This window comes from Convolutriloba macropyga, chromosome 5 (genome assembly GCF_964194025.1).
Source record: "Convolutriloba macropyga chromosome 5, txConMacr16.3, whole genome shotgun sequence".
In the NCBI taxonomy this organism is placed as follows: Eukaryota; Metazoa; Xenacoelomorpha; order Acoela; family Convolutidae; genus Convolutriloba; species Convolutriloba macropyga.
In genome coordinates, this window is record NC_134472.1 from 22,789,207 (window position 1) to 22,817,033 (window position 27,827).

General features: G+C 37.2%; 3 protein-coding genes across 4 annotated transcripts in view; 1 reads left to right on the forward strand and 2 right to left on the reverse strand.

Annotated features, from left to right (window-relative positions):
* Positions 1-14,041, reverse strand: part of LOC142340312 (uncharacterized) — a 48,270-nt gene extending 34,229 nt beyond the window's left edge. Inside the window, exons 1-3 of the mRNA XM_075390887.1 lie at positions 13,809-14,041; positions 3,614-3,817; positions 2,987-3,311 (exon numbers count right to left, since the gene is read on the reverse strand). Of these exons, the coding sequence (XP_075247002.1) occupies positions 2,987-3,311; positions 3,614-3,817; positions 13,809-13,997 (718 nt within the window). The 5' untranslated portion in view covers positions 13,998-14,041. The remainder of the gene's footprint in view (positions 1-2,986; positions 3,312-3,613; positions 3,818-13,808) is intronic.
* The window catches only part of LOC142339250 (dolichyl-diphosphooligosaccharide--protein glycosyltransferase subunit DAD1-like), a 277,073-nt gene that overhangs the window by 163,159 nt on the left and 86,087 nt on the right, over positions 1-27,827 (forward strand). The window lies entirely within an intron of this gene.
* LOC142339237 (uncharacterized protein C12orf56-like) lies at positions 14,333-26,918 on the reverse strand. Its single transcript, XM_075389098.1, has 2 exons — positions 25,481-26,918; positions 14,333-15,003 (listed from the first exon to the last, which is right to left on the reverse strand). The coding sequence occupies exons 1-2, from the start codon at positions 26,414-26,416 to the stop codon at positions 14,515-14,517; spliced, it is 1,425 nt and encodes a 474-aa protein (XP_075245213.1). The 5' UTR covers positions 26,417-26,918; the 3' UTR covers positions 14,333-14,514.

Genomic DNA, 27,827 nt, shown 5'->3' on the forward strand with positions numbered 1-27,827 from the left:
GCTCAATGTGGCTATTACACATGCGCTTCAACAGGTCCCCTGAATATGTAAAAAATTTGTCCCATTTAAGAGCTCACGCGTTTAATACATAGGATTGCCAATTTTTATCCCCCAAACACATAGGAACATAAACCGACTCGCGTCGCAAGAATTGCTCTCGAACACCAGGCTGCAAGGTGTTGATTAGAAATTTTCATGTCTATAAAAGGGAAATTACCCGGCACGTGTTTGATCCCTCGACCCTCAGAATAGTAGCCCTCCATCGTACAGACTGCGATGAAAGCACACCAAACCACCCTTTCTCACAATCACTTTTATTTTATCAAAACATTATCAGATGGAGAGCATTTGAGATCATATAAAAATCAAACAGTAAAGCGTCAAAAACTTAGTTGAGAGCTTCGAGTGTTCATGAATAGCGCAGAATCTGTGAAGCTAAAACTTTGCAAAATAACACCTTTACAATAAATACTTCAAACTTCGTTCGTGAGCACTTAAGATACACTCAGTACCCGGGACAGTAAATTTTCCTCTGGGCAAGCACACTGTCAAGCCCTCTGTCAGGGAAATTACCTGACACAAATTCGAACCCTCCACCCTCAGATTAGCAGTCCTCCATCTTACCAACTGCACTGTAACCATTACAAACCACCCGTTCTCAATATCACTTTTATTTTATCAATAAACATACATCAGATTGAGAGAATTTGAGATCACATAAAATTCAAACATTAAAGAGTGAAAAACTTATTTGAAAGATCAGAGTATTCTAAAATAGCCCAGAATCTGTAGAGCTAAATTTAACATGTTTACAATAAATACTTCAAACTTCGTTCTGGAGCAATTGAAAAACACGTAGTACCCAGGACAGAAAATCGTCCCTCTAGGCAAACATTCTTTCGAGCCCTCATAGCCTCGTGGTAACTGCACCTGACTAACAGTCCTTTGACCCAGGTTCGGTTCTCACCCATCTACTTTGAGCCTTTTAGGCTATTGACCTCTCTCAAAATGTTCGCTTAACCATGCAGCTCAATGCGACTCTGAAACATGCGCTTCAAAAGGGTCCTTAAACATGCATAAATTTGTCCCATTTAAGAGCTCACGCGTTCAATATATAGGCTTGCCAATTTTCATGCCCGAAATACACAGGAACATAAACCGACTCGCATCGCAAGAATTGCTCTCGAACATCAGGCGGGATGGTGTTGATTGGAAAATTTCATGTCAACAAAAGGGAAGGTACCCGAAAAAACTTCGAACCCTTGACCCTCAGAATAGTAGTCCTCCATCTTACCAACTGCGCTATATCCACTACAGCGGCCCTTTCTCACAGTCGCCAATTTTATTGCGAAAATCAAACAGTAGAGCGTGAAAAATTAGTTAGAAGCTCAAGAAAACTGCAAAACAGGTTTAGAAAAAATAATTCGCACTTCGTTTGGCAGCAATTAAAAACATGTAGTACCCCGGAAAGTAAATCCTCCCTCATAGCCTCGTGATAAATGCACCTGAATAACAGTCGTCCAAGATTCTATTCTCAATCATCTACTTTGAGCCTTTTAGGTCAATGACCTCTCTCGACAGGTTTGCTTTTCGCTTAACCATGCTGCTCAATTCGTTGCCAAAACTTGCACTTCGAGAGACACCTTAAAGATGCAAATAAAGTTTTTCTATTTTAGAGCTCATCATTTAAAATATAGGATATATTTTTCAACCCCCTAACACACAGGAGCATAAACCCACTCGTGTCGCAAGAATTGCTCTAGAACGCCAGGCGGGATGGTGTTGATTAGAAATCTCCATGTCTACAAAAAGGAAAATACCAGGCACGTGTTCGGACCCTCGAACCACACAATAGCAGCCCAGCCCTTCATCTTACAGACTGCGATGTAACCACTACAAACCACCCTTTCTCACAATCACTTTTATTCTATCAATAAACCAATATCAGATTGAGAGCATTTGAGATCACGCAAAAAATCAAACAGTAAAGAGTGAAAAATAAGTGGAAAGCTAAGAGTGTTCTAGAATACCGAAGAATCCTTAAAGCTAAAACTTTGCAAAAAAAAAACACGATTTCAATAAAAACTTAGAACTTCGTTAGGCAGCAATTAAAAATACGTAGTACCCAGGACAGTCAATCCTCCCTCTGAGCAAGCATACTTTCAAGCCCTCATAGCCTCGTGGTACAAGCACCTGATTAACAGTCTTTTGTCCCAGGTTCGGTTCTCATCCATCTACTTTGAGCCTTTAAGGTCATTGACCTCTCCCGATATGTTCGCTTAACCATGCTGCTCAATGCGGCTCTTGAATATGCGCATCGAGAGGCCTCTTAAACATCCAAAAATTTTGTCCCATTTTAGAGCCAAGAGTTTAATATATAGGATGTACAAATGATAAATGTAGATAGAAATAATGTACATATTACAAATTGCCTTTAGTGATAGGTCACATATCATATCTTGAATCCTAGTATTTAGCTCCACCAAGAATTTTTTCTAGAAACGTGTTACTATAATCAACAGATGCTATTTCACATACCCTCAGTCTATTGCCCCTATAGAGTTACTTCTAACTATGTAAACCAGTTTATATCTATGAACCGCTAAAAATGAGTACATATATTAGAGAAATGTATAAAAACTGGATAAGTGTCGTCAAGTGCCTTAAGTAATTGACATTAATCTAAATGTACTCCTATATTTGAAAAAGAAAACAATACTTTTCAGCTAAAATATTTCACCTCTGTTAATTATACTCTCACCAGAGTGATGTGCAACTGTAGACAATAATGGAACACATAAATAATTCGTATTTACTTCGTATTTACTAAAAAAAAAATGAGGGGTAGAAGTAAGAGGATCACGTGATCCCATTGTCTATCCTTTCTTGGGTATCATCATCTGATTAAATTTCTATGGTGATAGTTATTGCGTTTGTGACTCCGATTAATTCATCCCTTCTTTCTCCATAAAATCAGCATCCTTACCTGTCTTCTTACTGGCTTTGGTAGCACCCTGGTCCACCAACTGTCCAATGTGAGTCCAACTGTGTTTCTGTAACTTGCTTCTCTTCTTGAACTTCTTCAGGCATATTGTGCACGTGAATGGCCTCGGATCATCTTTGTGGTACTTGTCAATGTGTTTCTCCAACATCACTTTCCGTCCAAACGATTCATCGCACTGGTCACAACTGTAAAATTTGCCCCCTCTAGGCGACATCCCGTCTTCATCCTCTCTAATCGCCAGTCGATACAACTTCTCTCTGTCTTTCTCGTCCAGAACTGGCTTGTATCCATCTTCATCCAGAGCTACCTGTTTAACATTTCAATGTTTAACCTGGTTTTCTGAGGATATTAAGATTTTATATATTTTAAGTGCCCATTGCTTGGTTAAAGAAGATTTTACGAATTGAAGTTCGCGAATATCAGAATTTCTTCAAGAAGGATTTCTTTTCGGTCACAATAGATTGCATTACTGGTTAGATCAGGTGTTTCAAAAACTTTCATAAGATCTCAACATCTATGGTTGGTTAAAGCGAAATGCCAATATCACTATTCTAGCACACTTTTGTGTCAAAAAAATGCGGTGGGGAACATTTCTATTACTACCACTACCTGTTGATGAGTATGATGATGGTGGCCAAGTGTAGTGTCAATTGCCAATCCCTCAACCTCATCATGAACAGTCTGATTGTCTTCTAGAATGATCTCCTGCCCATGCATTATGACATCATCGTCCTGCATCACTACCATTGTCTCCTGTCCCACCTCCAGATTCGATTCATCCACCATCACTTCCTCTTCATCATGATGCGGCTGCTGTAATTTGCAACAACTTTCAATTTTTCCGAAGAAATAGTGGAAACAGACGGAACATGACGTTTTCTAACATATAAATCGAACAATTAATTCTCGTTGATTCAAATGCACAGAAATTCTTTTATTTCAATTCATGGCAGTTTTTAACGGACTGTAGAATGATCGAAAGTCAAATGTCCAAAACATTGCCTACTAAATGCACGAGAAGTGCCCAAAACAACCAAAATATACCTTTAAAGTATAAATAATGCGCATTAGCAGTTTCGGTGTAACGTACATTGAGAGACACTAGAAGAGTTCTGAAAGAATAGTACAGCATTTTAATTGCGAGGACTTTAATAGTTTATCACGTTTCTGAGCACGGAAAGCCAAATAGGGAAGACGAAACTAATCAGCCAAAAATCCAATAAACATAACCGAGTAACGTAGGAGAATTCGCTCTCGAACAACAAGTAGCGAGCTCGATTCTACTGACACCTTCTTGAAACGGGGAGGGGGATTGACTAAATTCACTGCGGGGCCCTCAAAAAACGTCCTTAGAGGTTATTATATACCACCATAACCACTAATCACCATTAGCAGGTTATTATATATCACTAATCACCATTTCTGAACTAGGTACGGTTCGTTAGTAGGGGTTAGGTAGGCGAAGGTGGTGAGGTATGCAGGGTTGAAAAGGGGGATGGTTAGGCAGCATTGGTAGGTAGGTGGGGTGGCGTCTGCAGTTTAAATATGAAGGACGGACTTAAATGATATCTTAAAATGACAATTTGAATAACACCAGCAGCTTTTAATTACCACAAATTAAAAGCTAAGCTACTGTTGAAGTCCAATGTTCAAAAAAACAAGTCAAAGTTAAAAAATGGGGGTAAATGGTCGAACAGAAAGAAGTCAAAATTCATGTCATGACCGACCTTGCTTCAGTTAAAAAACCTGTGGAACACCAAAACTCCTTTTCGTGTATAGATTTAGGTAAAAAACATTTAAACCAAATTTCGAGCACTTTTCATTTTACTTTCATTAGTGAACTGTGCCACTATATTTCAGCTGCTGACACCTGTGAATGAGAGAAAATAAGATCAGCAAAACGAGCAAGTCAAGGGCTTAAAAGTCGCTCGAAAAGTCAAAACGGTCAGCCAAAACTGTTGCATATAAAAATATAGCCGTTGGAATACCGGACACGACTCAAGGAGTCGTGCAATATTAACTCTAACTAAACGTACCTAGTTCAGAAATATCAAAGAATAAAAACTATCAAAAAACCACAGAATTTTTGGTTATTAATGTGGGTAGCTATTGTAGGTGGGGGGATAGGAAAAAGGAGGAGGGTAGTATGTAGTTGGGGATGTAGTCAGGGGGTGCGGCTTGCAAATTTAGGGGTGGGGGAGGGGTAGGTAGGTGCTCCAGGGACAGATAAGTAGGGGACGGGTTAGTTAAGCAGGTCACATGCGGTGGGAATAGGTGGGGGTTTGGTAGGTAGGTGGGGGTCTGTAGTTTACATATTAAAGAGGGACCTATATGAGTGCAAAACTCTCAAATTGACCTCTTGAACTTGAATGATACCTGCAGATCCTAGCTACACATTAAACACTAAGCTATTGTTAACGTCCACAATTCGGAAACATAAGTCAAAGTTCAAAAACCGAGTAAATGGTCGATCAAATAGAAGTAAACAGTCAAGTCATGAACAAACTTGCTTCCACTAAAAAAACCTGTAGAATGCCAATAATCTCTTTCGAGTCGTAGAAAGGCCAACATGCTTACAATAATTGCTTCCAACTACGTCCGAGAGCAATTGAAAACAGGCGGTAGAGTACCGGAAACGAATCAAAAATTAGTGCAAACTTAACTCCATTGCCCAAAACATACAAAAATATTGGTAACTTTCGAGACAGCAGCATTTTCTTTAACCATAAAACAAATCTGTTAACAATTTGAAAGGATTTCACTAAAACTTTAACAACATGCGGTAAAATCAAATGTTGATAATCAACAAAAATTTGTACAAAATTTTCAAGAATATTGAAATTTTTCAAAGGTTCTCTTACAAGACGGTGATATTTAATTATTGACCAGGGAGCATAAAAATTCTAAAATTCTATAGTTCTTCGCACAATATGACAAAGGCTTAATATTTGGTGTGAAAAAAGAACAATTGAAAAATTAAAAGTGTTGAACCGAATTTCAAAAAAGTAGTTTTTCTGTTGCTTTACTTGAGATAAAATAAATATCTGGTTTAGATCAGTGAGCAGATCAAATGTTACAGATACGAGAGATTGTTCTTCATAATTTAAAAAATCTCCGAATATGTGGAACTATTGAAAAAAATTTCTGAAGTCTTTGCATGACAGCTGGGTTTTTAAATAGTTGAAAAAAGGCCCAATAAACTGCTCAGCCGAAAACTCTTAAAATGTAGTAATGATAAGTTGTCATATTAGATTTCGGATTGCTGATTTTGCAAAAGGTTTGAATTTCAAAAGGTTCAAAAGTAAAAAAGAAAACTATAGAACTTCAATACTTTGGGCTCCCCAAAATTAAAGTTCTTTGAGCGTCGTTGGCTCTTTCAACCAAATGACTCTAACTAATCTGCGCTGAGGAGGGGCAAAACTTGCGAATATTATTCCTTTTCTGCTTTTTTGCTAAGCAACTATCATGAACCTTTTTTTTGCAAAATTGGCAAAAGAGCAAATTCGGAAAATTTTGATGACGAAAAAAAGCCATTATGTCGCAAGTTAGGTCTTAACTCGACTTCGTACCGCGGCCCATAAAAGAACCTGACAGACTCCAAGGCAATCAAAACACCAAACGCTTTACGTTCACGAACAGTGAAGAAACAGCAATAAGCAGTAATATGGAAACGTTCACATAGATGTCAATATATTAATGATTACAAAATCGGGCATTCAATGGTACTCCAGGTGTTGGAACAAAATCTGATCAAAATTTTCACGAAATGCGACACGCTGCTTTTGGACCGCGCGCAATTTATTTCTAATTTAGATATTCAGACTTAGGCTTAAATTGAATGTTTTGCTTCATAAAAATAAGAGAACAATCAGCTTTTGAAAAAAAAGATTTTTATCGTTAAGTTACATGCCTTAGGTTGGAAAGATGTGTCAAGATTACTCAATTCTTATGCTAATTTTTGGACCAGATGATCAACAATTTATCATTTCTCTCAAAATTGAATGGGAAATGATGCTTTTCTTTGTTATAAGTGCTCAGAGAGAGAAGAGAGAAGATGAGCGTGTCGTTCTTGAGAAAAAGAATGCTCTAAAAACTCTTATGCGTCTAAAGCAGCGAAAACCTTTCAAAACATCTCTTAAAAAATTGTTTCTTGCTGCAATTTTTATTGATATCACATCTAAACGCTTTTCTTCTAGACTATTCATTACTTTTTTTTCCTTTTGTTTATCGTCTTATCACCATGGAGAGCAACGAACAACCATCAGTAGCAGTGACATCTGAGGTCGAGAGTAACAATTACGCACAACAAAAAATTGAAGCACTTTGTAAGGAGGTTAAAGACCTTAAACAAAAAAATATTGAGCAAGATCAGGAACTAAAAATTCTTCGGGCAAATCAAAAAAACATCAATGAACGATTGCGGGCCCAGGAGAGGTATTCTCGGAAAGATTGTCCTCATTGTGAATCCTCCTTTTAACGCGCGCACTAGTAAAAATGTGATATACGACACATTAAAATTTTTTGACGTTTTTCTCGGAGTGAAATTAACGGTTGATAGCATTAAAGCGTGTCATATAATACCCAACACTGACACAGAATACCAAATGTCAACAGTGATATGCAAATTTATTTGCTTCAATGATAAGTTGGAAGTTTTCAAGAAAAGAGCGCTGAGGAAAGCCAAAAATCATATTAATAATAAGAATATATACCTGAACGAGCCACTACCCGAAATCGAGGCACAGATAAAAGCTGAAGCAGTAAAAAGAAATATGATTGTCAGTACACATAACTGCACTGCCTCTGTTTTGGTTGATCGAGGAAGCCAAAAAACAACATAGAAAAAGATCAATGATGTTGAAGACTTGGATAATGTTTGGCTGTGAAGAAAAATACGTACAACACGAGGTCAAACAACAATGACCATGATGATCATTATTCGCCGGCTCACAAAAAGCAGAACACAAGACAATACTGACAATGACAAAAACTTCATAATATCAGAAGTCTTGGTGAAACTCAATAATTTCTGTTAACATATTACAATAACTGAACTGTTATTAACACAGAACTTAACGTGTGGTTAATTTTATTAACAGCGCAAGAGATCAATTAGGATAGGCTAAGGTTAACTTAGTGTGTTTTCTCTTCTATAAGCGTGACTGTCTTGCTTGTGATTTCCGCAAGTCGTCATTAGCAAACTGTGATGTACGCAGTTTTGCTGATGGCGAGAGATGGTTACACTATACTATAAAAACTGTGATTTCCGCAGAGGAAGCAAAAAAAAAGAAAAGAAACAAGAAACCTTTTATTACTACTTTTTTCTATCTTTTTTAAACTGCTTGTAACTGAAACAATTTATTTGATAATAAATTTGAAGATCTGAAATAAAACAATGAAGAGGGTGATGGTTTTGATTGGCTTTAATTTGCTGCCAAAACGCGCTGTTCTTTTTATTTCTTAAAATGACATCTCAAATCTCCACTAATAAAAATGAAAAAAAAACAATACTTCTGCAAAATATAACATCACTGTCGAACAATTTTGAAAAATATTTCAAGAAAGTGAGAAACAGGCAATTGCGATTTGCTTAACTGAAACGTGGCTAAAGCCAACAGATAACAAACAAATTTCTAATCTAACAAATTACAGTAGCTTATTTAGTTCGGAAAGAAAAAAGAGAGGTGGTGGCGTTGGAATATTTGTAAATTGCGCGGCTGAAGCAAAATTGCATGCAAAATTGGAAAAAGTCTCAAATCAGGCTATATCAGTTCTAAATTATAGAGGGACTGAAATAGTTATAACCTGTGTATATATACCGCCAAACTGCACCAATGAAGCTACGTTTTCAACTCTAGGAAGTTATTTAGATGAAATAGTTCTCAAACCAAATACCAAACATATACTTTGTGGAGACCTGAATATTAATTTTTTTTCACAAAGGAATGACCAGCAAATATCAACACTTAGCGCTATTGTGCTCTCTTTAGTGTCATCACAAGTTGCAACAAGAGAAACCAATTACTCAAAAACGTTACTTGATGTGTTTTTTTTACAAATTTCAAATCCTCTCAAAAAGTACTGAAAACAGCTGTAAGCGATCACTATGCCATTAAATTACAATTTTCTGAAAATACCAAATTTTCCAATAAAGATGATCAACAATTTATCATTTCTCTAAAAATTGAATGGGAAATGATGCTTTTGTTTGTTATAAGTGCTCACAGAGAGAACAGAGAAGATGAGCGTGACGTTCTTGAGAAAAAGAATGCTCTAAAAACTCTTATGCGTCTAAAGCAGCGAAAACCTTTCAAAACATCTCTTAAAACATTGTTTCTTGCTGCAATTTTTATTGATATCACATCTAAACGCTTTTCTTCTAGACTATTCATTACTTTTTTTTCCTTTTGTTTATCGTCTTATCACCATGGAGAGCAACGAACAACCATCAGTAGCAGTGACATCTGAGGTCGAGAGTAACAATTACGCACAACAAAAAATTGAAGCACTTTGTAAGGAGGTTAAAGACCTTAAACAAAAAAATATTGAGCAAGATCAGGAACTAAAAATTCTTCGGGCAAATCAAAAAAACATCAATGAACGATTGCGGGCCCAGGAGAGGTATTCTCGGAAAGATTGTCCTCATTGTGAATCCTTTTAACGCGCGCACTAGTAAAAATGTGATATACGACACATTAAAATTTTTTGACGTTTTTCTCGGAGTGAAATTAACGGTTGATAGCATTAAAGCGTGTCATATAATACCCAACACTGAGACAGAATACCAAATGTCAATAGTGATATGCAAATTTATTTGCTTCAATGATAAGTTGGAAGTTTTCAAGAAAAGAGCGCTGAGGAAAGCCAAAAATCATATTAATAATAAGAATATATACCTGAACGAGCCACTACCGGAAATCGAGGCACAGATAAAAGCTGAAGCAGTAAAAAGGAAGATGATTGTCAGTACACATAACTACACTGCCTCTGTTTTGGTTGATCGAGGAAGCCAAAAACCAACATAGAAAAAGATCAATGATTTTGAAGACTTGGATAATGTTTTGGCTGTGAAGAAAAATACGTACAACGCGAGGTCAAACAACAATGACCATGATGATCATCATTCGCCGGCTCACAAAAAGCAGAACACAAGACAATACTGACAATGACAAAAACTTCATAATATCAGAAGTCTTGGTGAAACTCAATAATTTTTGTTAACATATTATAATAACTGAACTGTTATTAACACAGAACTTAACGTGTGGTTAATTTTATTAACAGCGCAAGAGATCAATTAGGATAGGCTAAGGTTAACTTAGTGTGTTTTCTTCTATAAGCGTGACTGTCTTGCTTGTGATTTCCGCAAGTTGTCATTAGCAAACTGTGATGTACGCAGTTTTGCTGATGGCGAGAGATGGTTACACTATACTATAAAAACTCTGTGATTTCCGCAGAGGAAGCAAAAAAAGAGAGAAGAAACAAGAAACCTTTTATTACTACTTTTTTCTCTCTTTTTTAAACTACTTGTAACTAAAACAATTTATTTGATAAAAAATTTGAAGATCTTAAATAAAACAATGAAGAGGGGGATGGTTTTGATTGGCTTTAATTTGCTGCCAAAACGCGCTGCTCTTTTTATTTCTTAAAATGACATCTCAAATCTCCACTAAAAACAATGAAAAAAACAATACTTCTGCAAAATATAACATCACTGTCGAACAATTTTGACAAATTCAAAATATTTCAAGAAAGTGAGAAACAGGCAATTGCGATTTGCTTAACTGAAACGTGGCTAAAGCCAACAGATAACAAACAAATTTCTAATCTAGCAAATTACAGTAGCTTATTTAGTTCGGAAAGAAAAAAGAGGGGTGGTGGCGTTGGAATATTTGTAAATTGCGCGGCTGAAGCAAAATTGCATGCAAAATTGGAAAAGTCTCAATTCAGGCTATATCAGTTCTGATAAATTATAGAGGGACTGAAATAGTTATAACCTGTGTATATATACCGCCAAACTGCACCAATGAAGCTATGTTTTCAACTTTAGGAAGTTATTTAGATGAAATAGTTCTCAAACCAAATACCAAACATATACTTTGTGGAGACCTGAATATTAATTTTTTTTCACAAAGGAATGACCAGCTAATATCAACACTTAGCGCTATTGTGCTCTCTTTTGTGTCATCACAAGTTGCAACAAGAGAAACCAATTACTCAAAAACGTTACTTGATGTGTTATTTTACAAATTTCAAATCCTCTCAAAAAGTACTGAAAACAGCTGTAAGCGATCACTATGCCATTAAATTACAATTTTCTGAAAATACCAAATTTTCCAATAAAAAAGTAATAAGATACGAGTATGGTCAAAATTATAGAACACCGATAATCTGAATCAAATAAGAGCAAAAATTGTGTCCTACAGCAATTTTCTGCTCAAGAAAAAATTAAATTCCATCAATTGCAATGAGTCATTGATTAAATTCCAAGACTTTTTAAACAATGAACTGAACAAAATAATTCCGAGAAAAAATCCATCTGTTAGAAACAAGAGAAACTGGATCGACAGCGAAGTAAAAAATGCTGCTACAAAAAAAACATCACTTGAGTCAATTGTATTTAAAAGAAAGATCTTCATCAGCCAAAGCAAAATATGAAAATCTATCCATAGTAGTTAAGAAACTTGTCAGGAAAAATATGAGACAATACTATCAAACAAAAATAAAAAGCTGGTCAAAACACTCGAAATTTTTTTGATGCTGTAAAAAAATAATGGGCGAATCCAAAAACCTAGAGATCAAGGAAGTAGCGTCAAAACTGGAATCGTTTAATAATTTCATTGCAGACATAGAGGGAAAACTTGGTGCTAAACGCAATGAGTCCTACACAAAGAAAATTGTCAACAGTCTATTTCTCCATAAAACAATAAGAGATAAGCAAAATTTTGAGTGATTTGAAAAACAAATGCAGTGTAGATGCTTTCAATTTGAATAACTATTGCTTACCGTTGCTTGCGTCATCAATTTCACCCTTTCTCTGTGAAGTCTTCAACTTCTGTCTAAATTTTGGTTTGTTTCCTGATTGCCTGAAAATTGCAAAAGTAATCCCAATAATCAAGGAAGGGGACGGAAGTGATCCATCAAATTATCGTCCGAAATCACTGCTACCGGTAATAGGTAAAATTTTTGAAAAAATTATCTTCAACAGAATTATTTTTTTCCTTAAAAAAGAAAGAGTGTTAAATGAAAATCAATTCGGTTTTAGACAAAATCGCAGCACAATTGATGCACTGGTGGAACTCAGCGAAAATGTTCCGATTAAATTGGCTAAATAGTAAACAAAATACGATCAGTACTTTCTTGGATCTCAACAAAGCCTTTGACACCGTGGACAACCAAATCTTAAAAGCAAAGTGCTCCAGTTATGGTCTAAGAGGACATGTTTTGAAAATTTTGAAGTCCTATTTGAGCAGAAGAGTTCAATACACTGAAATAGGCTCGAAGAAGTCATCTATGAGGAGCATGAAAATTGGTGTCCTACAAGGCTCAATAATGGGTCTTTTGCTTCTTATTATATACATAAATGATCTGACCCTAGAAACATCTGACATAAAATCCATCCTCTATGCAGATGACTCTGTATTTTATACAAAAAGTGAACCCAAAACAAATGAAACTAAAATCAATGTAATTCTTCAGAAAACAGCCTCCTGGTTGAATAGAAATCGACTGACTTTAAACGTTGAGAAGACAAAATGCGTCGATTTTTCGAAAAGAGTGCGAAAGAAATCTGAAAGGGTGTATATTAACAGTAAAACAATCCAAAATGTTGAAACTTTTAAGTATCTGAGGATTCAGGTAGACCATAAATTAAGTTTTCATGAACATACTAAAAATTTAACGAAAAGAATGTTAGGTTTCTGCTCACTTCTCTACCGAATTAGGAAGGTCCTAACAACAAATCAATTAGTTCAAGTCTATCGAACATATGTGCAACCAGTAATTCAATACGGAGTCTTAGTTTACGCTAACACAAGCAATCAAGTACTCAAACCCCAGAATCAAATGGTGAAAAGAATAGCCAGAATCATAACATTCAAAAAAAAGTTTGACTCCATAACAAGTAAGCGGAAAGAACTGCTACTCTATAATGTATCAGAGCTCCACCTGTATGAAATACTCAAAATGGCAATAAAAATAATACGAAAAGAATGTGAAATCCCAGTTTGAAAAAACTGTATCTCAAGGGAAGAGCTTTTCAAATAGCAAATGCGCGAAACAGTTCTCGCAAATTGTGTTTATTTAAGAACAAGTTTGAAAACTTCTCACTGCAACCAAAAATTCTAAAATGGTTAATTGCTTGCTAAACTTTTCCAATTTTGTCAACTATATTTTTGATCTCTCGAAGCGGCAAGTAAAGGACTTTTGTCACAAGTTTTTGTACTTATATATTATTGACAATGATGAGTTGCTATCTTGAATTAAAATATGAGAACAAACCGAGTACTAAACTCAAAGCTTCCAACAATTTTTTTAATGTAGCTAGTAAAATTATTATAATCTTTACGTATAATCTTTGATATTTACGATCTCTTTCGCTAGAGACACTTGAAAACAAACCTTGGCCTAAATGTGTTCTCCTGGAGTATTAAATGCATAAATGAATTTCAATATTAACTTCTAAATGTAAAAGAGCGAGTTTCTTTTTTTTCTAATCAATACTCTGGAAACAATTTATTATTATTATTATTATTATTATTATTATTATTATTATTATTATTATTATTATTATTATTTTTATTACGTGTTGTATGATGACTTGTTCACTGTCAGACACTTCAGAGTGACCATCTGAGAAGAAGAAGAACTCTTCCTCGTTATTCTGATGAGAAGTGGCCATTAGAGTGGACTGAGACTCACCCTCCAAATCAGTGCCACCCTCTCCTCCTATCGTTGAAGGAATACTCGAATAGAGGGCTCCCACCAAATCCATTTTTCTCTCAAATAAATCAAATATCACTCTAGAAGCCAATACACGGTTTCAATTAAACCTAATATTTTATAATCAAACCAGAGAACATGAATTGAATTACAATGGCAAATTATCAGCAATTGCGTATTTAAAAAAAAAGCTCAAATCGGGGTAGACTAGAAGGCAACTAGGATCCGAATTTAACATAATGTTTGAAGTTTCATTTGCCCGGTAGCTTACAACCCTCTATAACCGATATTCATACATAGCTAATATAAATTGTAACGGATGAAGTCACCTCCATAAATCCAACTCGAAAGATCAGAAAAACGTCGTTCACGCGGAAAAGGGAGGAGTTCGGTAATGTTTTTTAACCAATCACGGAACATGAATTGATTTAATCTAAATTATGTTAAATTATGAACAAATGTGTATTTACAGATTGTACAACATATTTACAGATAGTTAAAGCTAAGCTTGCGACAATGTGATAGAAAAGTGCAACGGATAGAAAGATAGAAATAGCCGAACTTTCTGGTTAAATTTTAGGAATTATGCTCTCTCTCAGCATCCCAATTAGTCCTAGAATCTTGGAAGTAAGAGCATCATCTTCATCAAGTCGTTTCTTGACTATTTCTGGGAGAAAATAATATTTGAACTCTTCTTGGAATTCTGTCTTGACAAACTCTTTCACACTTGAGTCGAAATCCAGAAGAGTCTGAACCATGTTGAATATTTGAAACAACCAGAGGGACTGTTGAGACGTTGTCTTTTCAGTAACCGTCAGATCCAGAATTATCATAGCCAGCCAGAATAAACAGCGCAGATATTCTTGGAAGTTTGGGTGAGTTCTCAACTGAGAGGCTATCCATTTGATGTCAAATCTACTGCTGGGATTGATCCATTTCATTTCAGCTGCAGTCATTATCAATTCGAACAGAAGAGACTGTTTTGCGAGAGTGTAACTGCAGTAAATCATAAGCAGATCTTGATCGGCAGATTCTGTTTCCTCATAGCACCTGCTGAACTTGTCAAAGGCATGCGCAACTGACCTAATTTTCGACAGGGAAATGGGTTAATTGATTGTCATTAAATGGTTGGATTACCCTAATTACCCATCAATGACTCAACTTACAATTAATTGTTCCAAATTTGGTGTGTTTTTTTCAGATCTTAGGGTTTATAAGTCGAATTCCTGAACGCAACCGTGAAGCAAGCATCAATAAACAGTCAATTTTAAATTCCCACTGTCTAGAATTCGAAAGAAAAAAACTATCAACATTGCAGTTCCTTGAAAGATCTGAAACACTAAAACTCTGTGGTGACAAATAATGGTGACTCAATGGTCGAAATTTTTTTATTATTCGGAAAAGAATGGATCGCAAAGATCTAAGAAAAAATACACACCGCTTCCCATACCTCGGTCAAGTTTGAATAATATATTTTGCTAAGACATTGACATATGCATACCATTATTTCATACATAACAGAAACTTTCAAAAAGGTTCCCAGCTTTTTATGTCTGCCATAAATTTGAATACTTCGTTTTGGTTGTGAACTTTTAGTTTCTCGAGTGAGCAAACCCTTCTGACGTGCAGCTCCCGATTATTGTGAATCATATTTGTCCCACAAATATTGACATTCATAAACTTGCATCTGCAATTTCTGCCGCACTTATGGCTCCTAACCCTAGGGGGAGGAATTACATGCTCAACTGGTCTTTTTTGTTTAGTCTATTTAGCCGATCGAAATTCATCGTAGATAGTTGTGAGTAGTATCACCAAAAAGCCTGTCAAACGTAATTAGAAAACCTGCCAAAATGATATAAAAACACATCATTCGAGTTTCGCCTTTTTAGATGAGTTAGCGGGTTTAAAGTTTTAGTGAACAATAGCAGAATTGCACTATTTTTGTTCATTTTTTAGAAACTTTTTACTAAAACTATGTTTTCGTTTGCTGAAATGAAATCAATTGTGTTCAATGATAGGATTTCTGTTTCTAACAATAACAAAGGAATGTTGAAATCGCCGCTTTCTTCAATTTTCTTCTGATATTTTTATTTTTTTCATAAAAAACCATTACCAAAGCAGTTATTATAACAAGAACGGCTCAAAATTCTCAAAAGCACGCTAAACACCAAATACATGCAGAAACGATCTTCATAAAATAATACAAAGGATAATTAGCAAAACTAAACCTCTTCTATTTAGCAAAACCATTTGGAACTGCAGTCTCGGAAATTGCCAATTTCTTGCTACGTCGATTTAACGTAATTTAGCATCGACTATAAGTTTTAAGTAACCACTTCATAAACTTATAATTTCTGATTTATTCAATACAATCTATTCTAATATTTTAAATAATTTTTGAACATTAGATATTTAAAATGGCCGCGAACAGATAGAATACTGGTGGCAACTTTTCCAACTCAGTCAAGTTGTTCCATCTTTGTTCTATTAGCTGGCAAAATGAGCGATGCTTATGTTTTTTTAATCATTGCAATGCTTTGTGAGACTTTGTTTAAATTTGAAAAGCCACCGAATTTGGGTAGCTGTATCTGTGGTAGCTTTGCAACACGCGGCTGGTGCTGTGTTACATCTCCGCATCTCTGAAACCCGTATTCATAGTCACATTTTCGGCCACCTTTTCAAGCTCAACTTTTCAACTTTGTCTATGGCTTTTCCCATTTGAAATAGCTTCTTGCGGACCACTGTGTGCTTGTCTTGAACCAGATCGAATTCTGCATCGTACTGATCATCCTGAACTGTTTCCAAATAAGATTCGTCTAGTTGCTGTTGATTTTTGAAGCATTCAGTAGCTTCGGAGAGGGCCAATCTGAGCTCGTCTTCGTTAAATGGCTGGCTAAGTCAATCCCATTCATCAAAGATCTCGTCGAGCTGTCGTGAATTGGCACGCTTCCTTCTGGAACTTGTCTGTAGACCCTGCTTGGCTCATTTTGTCGGCGGACCAGAATAATGTACGTTCGCTGTTTACTATGTAAATAAAGGATTGAATTAAATAATGAAATGAATGGCTTGTGAATCAAGAGGAATTAGTAGCTAAACAAACCGAGTGAATTTTAAGTGGGAAATTTTGCGTGTGTTTACACAACTGAACAAAAATCAGCCTTGCAGAATAACATCAAAAGTCATTACAAGCGTTGAGTTATTTATATGTTCATACATTGCCGGCCCCCGTTGATGTATGGCGCCAAAAATATAAAAAATTACATCAGATCATATGTCAGTTTTTTTATAGCATCAACCGCTATTCAGCCTTATATTACAAGAAAACTCATATTTGGACCAAGTTTAGTCCGTGCTAAGTGCGGCTTGTGAGAATCCAACTTCCATTGGTCAAGGCTTCTCGTCTCCGGGTACACAGGTACCGAAAGTGTGCTCATGGGAAGGGGGCAGGCGGGACCAAGTTGGCTCCTTTCTGCAGAACCAATTTCCAGGGCTTCTGGATTGAGGTTAGCTTGTGTTGATTGGTATCTTTCTGAGTTTTACTATGGGTCTGTTTGAGAATTTGCCATTTCCTGTTTTTATTTTGGCTACTCTGACCAAACTGTCATTTCCTGTATATGTTTCAAGCACAATTCCCAGAGGCCATGATAAGGGAGGACTGTTGTCATCTGTGATGTTGACTAAATCTCCTTTTGTCAGGTTCTGCTATTCGGCCATGTTCTTTGACCTGGTCTGCAACTGGGATAAATATTCAGTTATCCGATTCTTCCAAAATCTGCTATGAGTTTCTGCAAGTATTGAAAGCGCTTTCTTGCATCTTCCTCATCTTTTGTTTTTGAGATTGTGGAAACAACCAAAGGCAATTGATGATTATGAAAGCCGGTTAATAGCAAAGCAGGGTTTAAGAGATGACTGTCTTTTGCATCATCTGAGACAACTGTGAGCGGTCTCGAGTTAAGTACAGCTTCGACTTGGCATAGCATTTTATATACTTCATCAAAATAGAGGTTAGTTCATCAAAATAGTTGTTCCGATTGTTTTGAGCAGCAGTAGCTTCATCGATTTGACTCCTACTACCCATAGGCCACCAAAATTTGAAGCTTTGGCTGGAATTGTTGACCAGTTAATGCCTAAATCTAGCACAGCTTGAGGTAAACAATCAGTTCCGTATTTCTCTTTCAGTATCCTTTTGAGTTTTATGAGGTCAATCAATGATCCTATAAAGTTCTTACCATTGTCCGAAAATATGTGAGCTGGGCATCCTCGTCGTTAAATGAACCGTCTGATAGCTTTCATGCATTCCTGTTTATCCAATGCTTTAGTGACATCCAAATGAATGACTTTTAAAACGAAGCATACGAAGACTACCAAATAACATTTGGCTTCAGTCTTGTCACATCTCTAAGGCATTGGGCGGGCAAATGCTATGACCATGGTACTGAATGGTGGAGCAGGGTTAACTCGTTCTTGTGGCAGGTCGCCTAAGAGTTGAGAAAGGTTACGGCCATTAAACCGAAAACATGTGATGCAGTTTTCAACTATAGACCTTGTCAGCGTTTTCACTCGAATTATCCAGAACTTCTGACGCGTATGAACAACTATTGCGTTTACGCCTGAAGTTAACACTCGCTGATGACTGTCAAGTACGATCAACTTCGAAAGATGATTTTTAAGGCAAAACTGATTGAAATTTGGCAGATTCATTCAAGCAATCTGCTACTAGACGTCCACCAACCTTTAAAATTCTTTCCTCATCTTTCCTCATATTTAATGCTTGTCGCTTGAATTCTTTTCTCTCGATTGGCTTTCAAAGCAAAATGTAAGCAAACTTTAGAACTTGCTTTGCTACTCCTATTGCTTTGTCGAGACTTCCGTAACGTTCAATAGGGAATAATTGGTCGATTTGGTTATTCGACTGCTCAGCGGGTCGTTTTCCTCCCCCAGAGGTTCGGGAATAGTACCCGAATCTAGTTTTAATAATTGGCTCCGCACTAGTTCCTTCTTTACTTCTGTTGACTGAAGAATTTCTGTTTGTTTTGGGGTAGTCAGGTTTCCATCAGAGAGCCATTGTGGGCCTTCCCACCACATTTTAACGAATGAAAGCTGTTTTGATGGCACAGGGCGGGTAGTCTGATCGGCTGATTTTTTTCTGTTGGCACGTATTTCCTTTTTTTGGTAGAAACATTTGTTGGACTTTGGCCACACGGTTAGCTATGAATGTTGAGAATCTACTGGGGGTAAAATTAATCCAAGCCAAGGCAACTGTTGAATCGCTCCATGAATATATTTCAGTTGTAAATCCATTTTGGCTTACCGTTGTCTGAACTGTTTGAATCATCTGCGCTCCAAGAACCATTGAGCACAGTCCAAGTCTCGGCATGCTAAGTGTTTTTCTGGGCGCCAATCTGAACTTGGAACATAGCAAGGTAGACTTGGTCTGAGATGCTCCCAGTGATCGGGCATATATAGCAGCTCCGTACGCTTTTTCATAAGCGTAGCAAGATAAGTGAAGATGTATTTTTTGAATAGCGAAAATGGCCACAAAGCGTGGTATACGTAGCTCAGATAGATGATGTAATCCGATCATCCAAGCTTTAAATTGGTCAGTTATGGTTGCACCAACATTATCATCCCATCCAATTTCATGTTCCCAAGTCATTTGGAAAAGAATTTTGCATTGAAGCGTTACCGGTGTTAGGAGACCGATCGGGTCAAAAATTTTACCCATATTGCTAGATATTGCTCTTCTGGTGGTTATATTTACGTTCTCAGGATGGGGCAAGTTGCTGTTAACTGAATCTATCAACATTTTTTTGTTAGATGAAGTAAAAGTTGATTTTTTTTAGCTTCTTTATTTTGAACAGTTTTTGGGTTCGGCTGTGGCTTCGGCGTTTTTTTGTCAAACATACGTTTGTTGGACCTGGAATCTTTTTAATCGAAACGTATTGGGCATGGTTCAGTTTTCAAATGTTATTGTTTTTCGCTACTAAATTTTTTATTTTTTGTGAAAGTTTTGTCCTCAAACGTGACCACTAATTTTTGTTTTTCGGATCTCTGGTTCTCTTTGTTTCAGTAGTTATTTCCAGGTTCTGAAAGCTCGGGTGACATCGGGAACCTATCAGTGTCTGGGACAACATCTCGGATGTCGTCAATGGGCGTTTTTTGCAGATTTTTTCGACATCAGTTTTGACCGTTCTTTCTTAATGTTTTTTCTTAATTAAACCCTGTTAAAATTGGATTGAATTAGTCGGGCAAACATGGGGAGTCGCATGACTAGGAGCGTGGGAGTCCATTGAATGGATTTCCTTTAGGTTTTTTCAGTCAAGGTTGACCATTTATTGTGGAAAATCCGATTTTTGAAACTCGTCAAGTTCGACTGTTGGATACTCAATAACTCTTTCTTAGTGTTCGGGCAGACTCATAGTAACGACGCTGCACTGACTTTGGGGTCTATTGAAGTAGAGATTGTCTGTTTTGGGCTGCCAGTTGAGACCAAGGGTTTTGATGAAGTGGTCATGTTCACCGATGAAAATATCTTTGTTTTCTTGTAGTTCCGGGGAAATGACTTCCATGACCTCATGTGTGTTGGTTGCCCACTTGCGAATAGACATCCCAATGAGTTCTAGAGTAGTTGTAATTTCTTTGAACAGGCCAATGACTTGCTTTGTGTGTCACCGCAACCAAGAAGGTCATGAACATGAAATGAGTTGAGTAATGAATTTTTTGCAATGAATTGATGGAGCATCTTTTGCTGTATCACGTAGCGCCCTAACGGCGTGGTATGAACTAGAAGAAACGCCGTATATAACTCGTGACATACGGTACTTCTTTATTGGTTGCTTCTAACTACTTCGCTAAAACATCTGATGAAAGTTACGGTCCTTTTCATTTAGTTCGATTTGACGGTACATTTTTGTGATATCACCTGATAAAGCAATGCGATGGAGACGAAATTGAATCAGTATCTCAAAAAGATCGGGCTGTTGTTTTGGACCAATCAGGAGGAGTTGAAATATGCTCTGCATTTTGTAGTCGTAGAGCTTGATTTCCATACTGCGTGATGTGGCATCACAAAGTGTTTCTCGTGTGGCAGATTATGGTCGCTTTCAGGCACTGGTTCTAGATGTCCTGTCTCAATCATCTCTTGAAAGAGTTCTGTGTATTGAGTTTGGGCATCTGCGTTTCGTGAACGCTTGTTTTCATTACCCAAAAATTGTCTGAGGGCTTTTCGAGATGATTCTCCAATAGCGGGCAACCATTCCTGGCTGTCTGGATCAAAAAGCGTTTCATGTTGGTCAATTGGTAGTCAAAATTGAGGCCTTCCATTTTGGCCATATGTTGTTGTCGTGTCATAGTGATTAATGCAAGCCAATTCTCTGGGAGTGAACATGGCTGGAAGAAGTGCTGGAACATCTTCGATTTCCCAAAATTTGGCAATTGACTTGACTTCGTTGTCAAGGAGGCATAGTGCATTCGACTTTACATTAGGTTTATCTGCCGATTCTAGGTTATCTAATCCTGAAACTGTTCAGCCCAGGGTAGTTTCTGTGAAGCATAAGGAACCTTGTTTCAGTATTCGTCCTTTTAATATCTGAGTATGCAGAGATACCGAGTAGTATGTCTATTTTGCCTGATTGCCAAAATTTATCATCAGACAAATTGTAATTGACCAAGTTTGCGTAGTCAGTCTCTGAAAGGGGCTGATTTGGATTTTCGCTGGCTGTAATTGTCTTCAGCACTACGCAGTTGAGAGTAATATTTTCCCCCGTTTTGGGAATAATTTGTTAACCGGCATTGAGTCTTTCTGATTGACCCCTAGGATTCTTTCGTTGGAAGGTTTTGGTTCTAATCCCAGTGTCTTCCAGGCTTTCGATTTAACTGCATTGATATGGGCTCCTGTGTCTAACATTGCTCTTAGATTGTGTATTTGTTTGTTTCTACCAATTACTTGAACACGAGCAGTTGGTAAGATAGTCATTTGGGAAGATTTTTGGGTCAAATTACAAGCATGTGTGCCTGGTGTATCATTGAAAGCCTCGTGTAAAAATGTACGATGTTTTCCCTGACATGTTTTGCATCTAGATTGTGACGAACATTGGTCACTTTCATGATTGAATCTCAAGCAATTTTGACAGGACTTACTGGCGGCTATGGCAGACTGCTTATCTTTCGCTGAAAGGTCCTTGAATTTTGAGCAAGCCCACAGAGCATGGCTTTCCTTGCATTGAGTCACGACACACGGATGTTTGAAGCCTTGCTTCGATCGCTCATCCCGTCCAGTGACGTGCAGTTGTTTGGGGTGAATGGGATCGTTTAGCCTTTCCATCGATCTTACTCTGTTGTCAAGAAAGGTCATCAGTTCGTCAAATTTAAGACAACCAGTGCCTTCAATTTTGAGTTCCCATGCTTTCTGTGAGTCGACATCCAATTTTGTGAAAAGAAGATAGTGCCACATGTCGTTATCAACTTGTCGGCCAAGTGAGTGAATCGACTGAGTTACTTCTTTGAAAGTACTGTGTAGCAGACGGAGTTGTTACTTGCCTTCTCCTCTCACAGGCTTGAAATCAACAGCCCTAGCTGGCAATATGCGTAGAATTATGCGATAGTTTCTGTATCGCTGCTCGAGTGGAGTTCTTGCAGTCTCGTAGTTGCCGTCAGTTGATAATAGGCTTCCTACTAATTTTTCAAGGGGACCTGATAAGCTAATTTTTAGATAGACAAGTCGCTGGCTGTTTGACAATTTTGTGTTGCGTTGCACGGCTGTATCGAATTGATCGATAAAGGCTATCCAGTCAGTGAATTTGCCATCGAATTTGGGTAGCTGTATCTGTGGTAGCTTTGCAATATGCGGCTGGTGATGTGTTGCATCTCCGAAAGACGTATTTATAGCAACCTTTTCCAGCTCAACTTGGTCTATGGCTTTTCCCATTTAAAATAGCTTCTTGTGGACTACTGTGTGCTTGTCTTGAACCAGATCGAATTCTGTATCGTACTGATCATCCTGAACTGTTTCCAAATAGGACTCTTCTAGTTGCTGTTGGATTTTGAAGCATTCAGTAGCTTCGGAGCGGGCCAATCTGAGCTCGTCTTCGTTAAATGGCTGGCTAAGTCAATCATATTCATCAAAGATCTCGTTGAGTTGTCATGAATTGGCACGCTTCCTTCTGGAACTTGTCTGTAGACCCTGCTTGGCTCATTTTGTCGGCGGACCAGAATAATGTACGTTCGCGATAGCTGTTTACTATGTAAACAAAGGATTGAATTAAATATTGAATTGAATGGCTTGTGAATCAAGAGGAATTAATAGCTAAACAAAGCGAGTGAATTTTAAGCGGGAAATTTTGCGTGTGTTTACACAACTGAACAAAAATCACGTTTAGAGAATAACATCAAAAGTCATTACATGCATTGAATAATTTATATGTTTATACAGAACCTGTACCACGACTCACAAATTAAGCTGTATATTTAACTGCAGAAAGTTAATTCTCAATTAGGTTTGCTTGCAGGTTACCTATAAGGCTGCAAGTTTTGCCAAGGATCTTTTATCAATAGAAAAAAGGGTAGTGACCATAGGATTGATCGTTGTGGGGCTACTCTAGATACCGCTCGTATAGTTTACCTGAGGTCTTATATTCTAGCGCAGTGTTCTCATTGGATAATTATGAGAGAATGACAGAGAGAAACTTTCCTCAATGGTCATAAGAATTGATTTTGTCAACCAGAATGCCACGAGGGACAGTATCCAATGCATCTGCAAAGTCCACATGCATAATTTCAATTTCATGTCCGTCTTGTAGATCGTTTAATTCATAAACTCCGTTCAGGCAAAGTAGAAGCTGGACGGTCAGATAATTACGTTTCTGAAAATTGTACTGACTTTCTGCAGTTAGCATTCAATTCCAATACAGATGTTGTCAAATTTGGCCTTTATAAGCGCCTTACAGCAGCATCATAGCCGGACAGCATCAAATTGAATTCAGGTTTAATGGACTTTTAGATTCAATCGAACCCGCGAAGTCAGGTTCTAAGATTCTAAGGTTGTGACTGGGGGCATACAAAACACTGGTGAATTGGGGCGAAACAAAAGAGATCCGAAAAATCGATGCAAATTAATACAAAACCACGAGAGCTAGTACGTCAGCAGGGGGTCACTAACCCGTCAGCCTCAAAAACCAGAAAAAGGTTGGCAGCAAGAATCATCGAGAGAAAAGAGGATTCATATTCAGACGTGATCACATACATGAGGACAAAACATAGTTTCCCGCTTTTGCGTAACTCCATAGTCTTCCTCCGTGGCGCGTGATCAATACGCCGGCGTCCCGTTTCAATTGAAAACATAGTAAAGAGTGGTGGTTCTTGTCTTATATCATCCTTAAATTACTCAAATCTCGATTCAAAATCATCCTGTACCTTTTCCTATTCCTGCAGAAGCTATATTTATTTACGATGCTTTGACGTTTGACTGCTGTCAGAATGTATATATGTTTATAGGAGTTGACTTGCCGCCCACTAGTTGACCGACTATTGTCAACAAGAGTCAATATCCTACACTGTGAAAAATAAGCCAAATTAACCCTAGCTTTAAGGAAGCTGACAAAACTGACGTGATATGTTACCGAACAATAAGCCTACTAAACTGCGATTCCAAGGTTCTCGGGTAACCGATTTTTGAACAAATTTACGAGCCAGTAAGAAGCAAATTAAATCAGAGTCAATATGGATTCTTGAAACGCAGATCGGCCACGATTCAACTTCTTGCTTTCCTTGACTCCATCTACCAAATTTACGACAACATTTTAGTTATCGAACTGAGCGTTCTGTATCTAGATTTCACTAAGGCCTCTGATACTGTATCACATGGAATACTGATTGCCAAACTACAAAGCAGAGAACTAGAGAAATTATAGCACACACTAACAATGCATTTTAGGGGGTTCAAAAACCTCCAAAGAACGACAATTCCAACTCCAGATTCTACCACTGAGTTTGTATATTGAAATGCATGATCTCAAGCTGTTGTTCCTTGCGATAACTAGTGGTCAAAACGACAATCAGTGCAAACATCTTGAAAACACAAAACAAATTCCAACCAGACAACACGGTAGAGCCGAACTTCAAATCAGGAAAATAGATTAACCCGTGCAGGTGAAAATTTGTTTCATAGAACAACAACTGTTCAATTTTTTCACGAAGATCTTTTCAAGATATGGCCCTGAAATGAACAAACGAACAATAGGAAAAATATACTAGAAAATTTTCACTAGCAAGTACTCAGAACTAAATCAATGCACTTGGAGATTACTATACAGATGTAGAAATTGCAACTTAATGAGCAAAATAGACTAAAACTTATTCTAAACTTTGAATGGACGAAAAGTGGGTACAAAAGAACCCTAGAGATGAACTCAAAGATCAAATCCATTTTTTCTCTCATTATTTTTTTGACATCTAAGCCGTTCAACTTAATATCTAAAAATTGTCTACTCCATTTCAATAACTTGGTTTTATAAATTTCAAATGATTTATTCATTTTGCAATGTCAATCAATTTCTTCATTTCCCTGGTTTTAGGAGGACGCTTGAAATTCCCAGGCATTGCTGGCTCTGATAAGCAAACGTTCAAAAGCCTTTGTGTGTAAGCGAACTCCCGCTCGTGGAGAAAGTTGTTTCTGTCTTTTAAATGCTCTGTTTCTCCGATGAACTCAGCAAATACTTCAAAGATAATGGAGCATAGTTCTAATTCATCACAACGTGCTTTACCAGTCAGTGAGTTATCAAGATTGAGAGAAGAAACTAGGCAGTACTTGGCCAGCTGAGTTATCAGAAAATCTACAAGGGCGAGATCCTTCCAAAACAATTTTTTGACGAGTGAACTTTTTCTTGCACTAATTTCCAGTTCCCTAAGATACAGATACAATTGTTCAACGTCTTCCTCACTCTCCACAATGTCCATTCTTAGTTCCTGGAACAAGAACTGTACGTTCTCAGCTTTGCTCGTAAAAGTATCTCGCTCAGATTCTCTATTTGGGGTTCGTCGGGCAGTTTTAATTATGTATCTAGTACACGAGTGCCTCAAAACAGAGGCAAAAGAAGAGGACTTTGATCGAATATACAAGTTTAGCACAACAATATTCGAATTATTCTCGACTTTAACATTTTCATCAACGACTATACCTTCAGATTTGAGAATCTCAAGTTTAACATGTTGGCAATTCTCTCTGTCGACTCCTTTCAAGAAAGGCACGTAATTATGTTCCAATTTTACTGTTACTATGTCTTGATATGGCACCAACAATTTAATATTTTTTGGTGGGCTATCAACTAGATACAGATGGCGATTGGTTAGAACAACGTAGCGTAATGTTCCGTTTGCGTCAATGATTGCAATTTCGCATGACTTGAGGTTAGTAAGCTCATCTCTTGAGAATCTTTTGGCGAGAAAATTGTCCAGTTTAGGATTTAGCGACACCATCGTAAATCAAAGCAATTTTCTTCATTCAAATTCTGAAACAGCACCGACAGATTTCAGTGGCATGGCAGTGAGCCAGTTAGAATCTTTTTGTGATGCTAATGCTACGGTTGATGTTTGTCCTTAATATGTAGAGTATCTCTATTTTGCGAGTTTTCATCCCCTTAAGTATAGTGTTTTGCTCGCATCGGCTGATCCTATACAGTTTGGAAAATTAAAGTCAGATACTGATTGGGTTGTCAAAAGGAGTTATACCTTAATCAATAATAGGGCCCGTCATCATATGGCTCGGTTACACGACTAATGAATTCGACGAGTAAGGCAGCTGCTTCAGAAATTTTTTTAAGCAAGAAGGGATACAATAGGGAAAGATAATCTACATAGTGGCTCAGTAAAGACATTAAAAGTGATCTCCGGGCTTCTTAGTCGTGGTAACAAGTAAGTAAACATGTAATACTGTCGAAGCAAAACATGGCGGTGTACTAGAAACCCAAATTTTGGTCGAACATGCTGCCGTAGAAAGTGGCATACTGAATCTTTGCATGCAATGAGTATCCAGTTTTAAGCTATGAAAATGAGGTGTTTAGATTTCGCGCAATTTGTTTGCAAACAAATTGCATGTTGTCTATAACTGATGGAGCACTCTCTTGATCCGTCAGGTTCAAGTGTTGTATCAACTGTTGCTCACTCAAAACAATAATATTGTTTGCAAGTTTACTCATAGGATGTAGTTGTAGATACTGACACAACCAATATCGGCTTTGATTTAACTCTCTTTTCACCAACCACTAAAGTGATAAATCTAGCATATTGTTGACGATAACATTGTAGAATATATGTTAGTCCAAAATGTAATAACAAGGAAATACAAAAAAAAACAAAATCCTATCGTCACTGACATTTTCCAAATTTCAGCTTCTCGAAACTTGTTTTGAATGCTTCGTCTTAAGTTTTTCATGTTGAGAATAATAGGTTCTGAAATCTCGTCTAATTTATCGAGTGATTTTCTATGAAATTCAGGCACCGTTTACGTTTTTAATTGTTCTTGTTCGACAATTTGTCTCCGAGCTTCAGATATTGATTACATGTGTGGGAGTTCCGCTAAATAGCTAATTAAAAAGCTGTTTAAGTAGCTGGTAGCTTAGTGAAGAGATGCTGTGGGGGTAGCTTACTACTATGGATCAGCTAGTTTGATGTTAATCTTTATCGCGCTGTCGTTTTTGCAAGAAAACATATCCCCTCTCAATTCCATCGAGCTAATCTCTATTTTTATTCCGCATTTTAATTCTAACACACATACCATACCTGACACCCAGGAAGTTTTGTTCGTTTAAGATGGTCCGTATTTTTCAAATAACTGAGAAAAAGATATTACAATGATATTACTTTAATGCTGAGAAATGATTGCAAATTA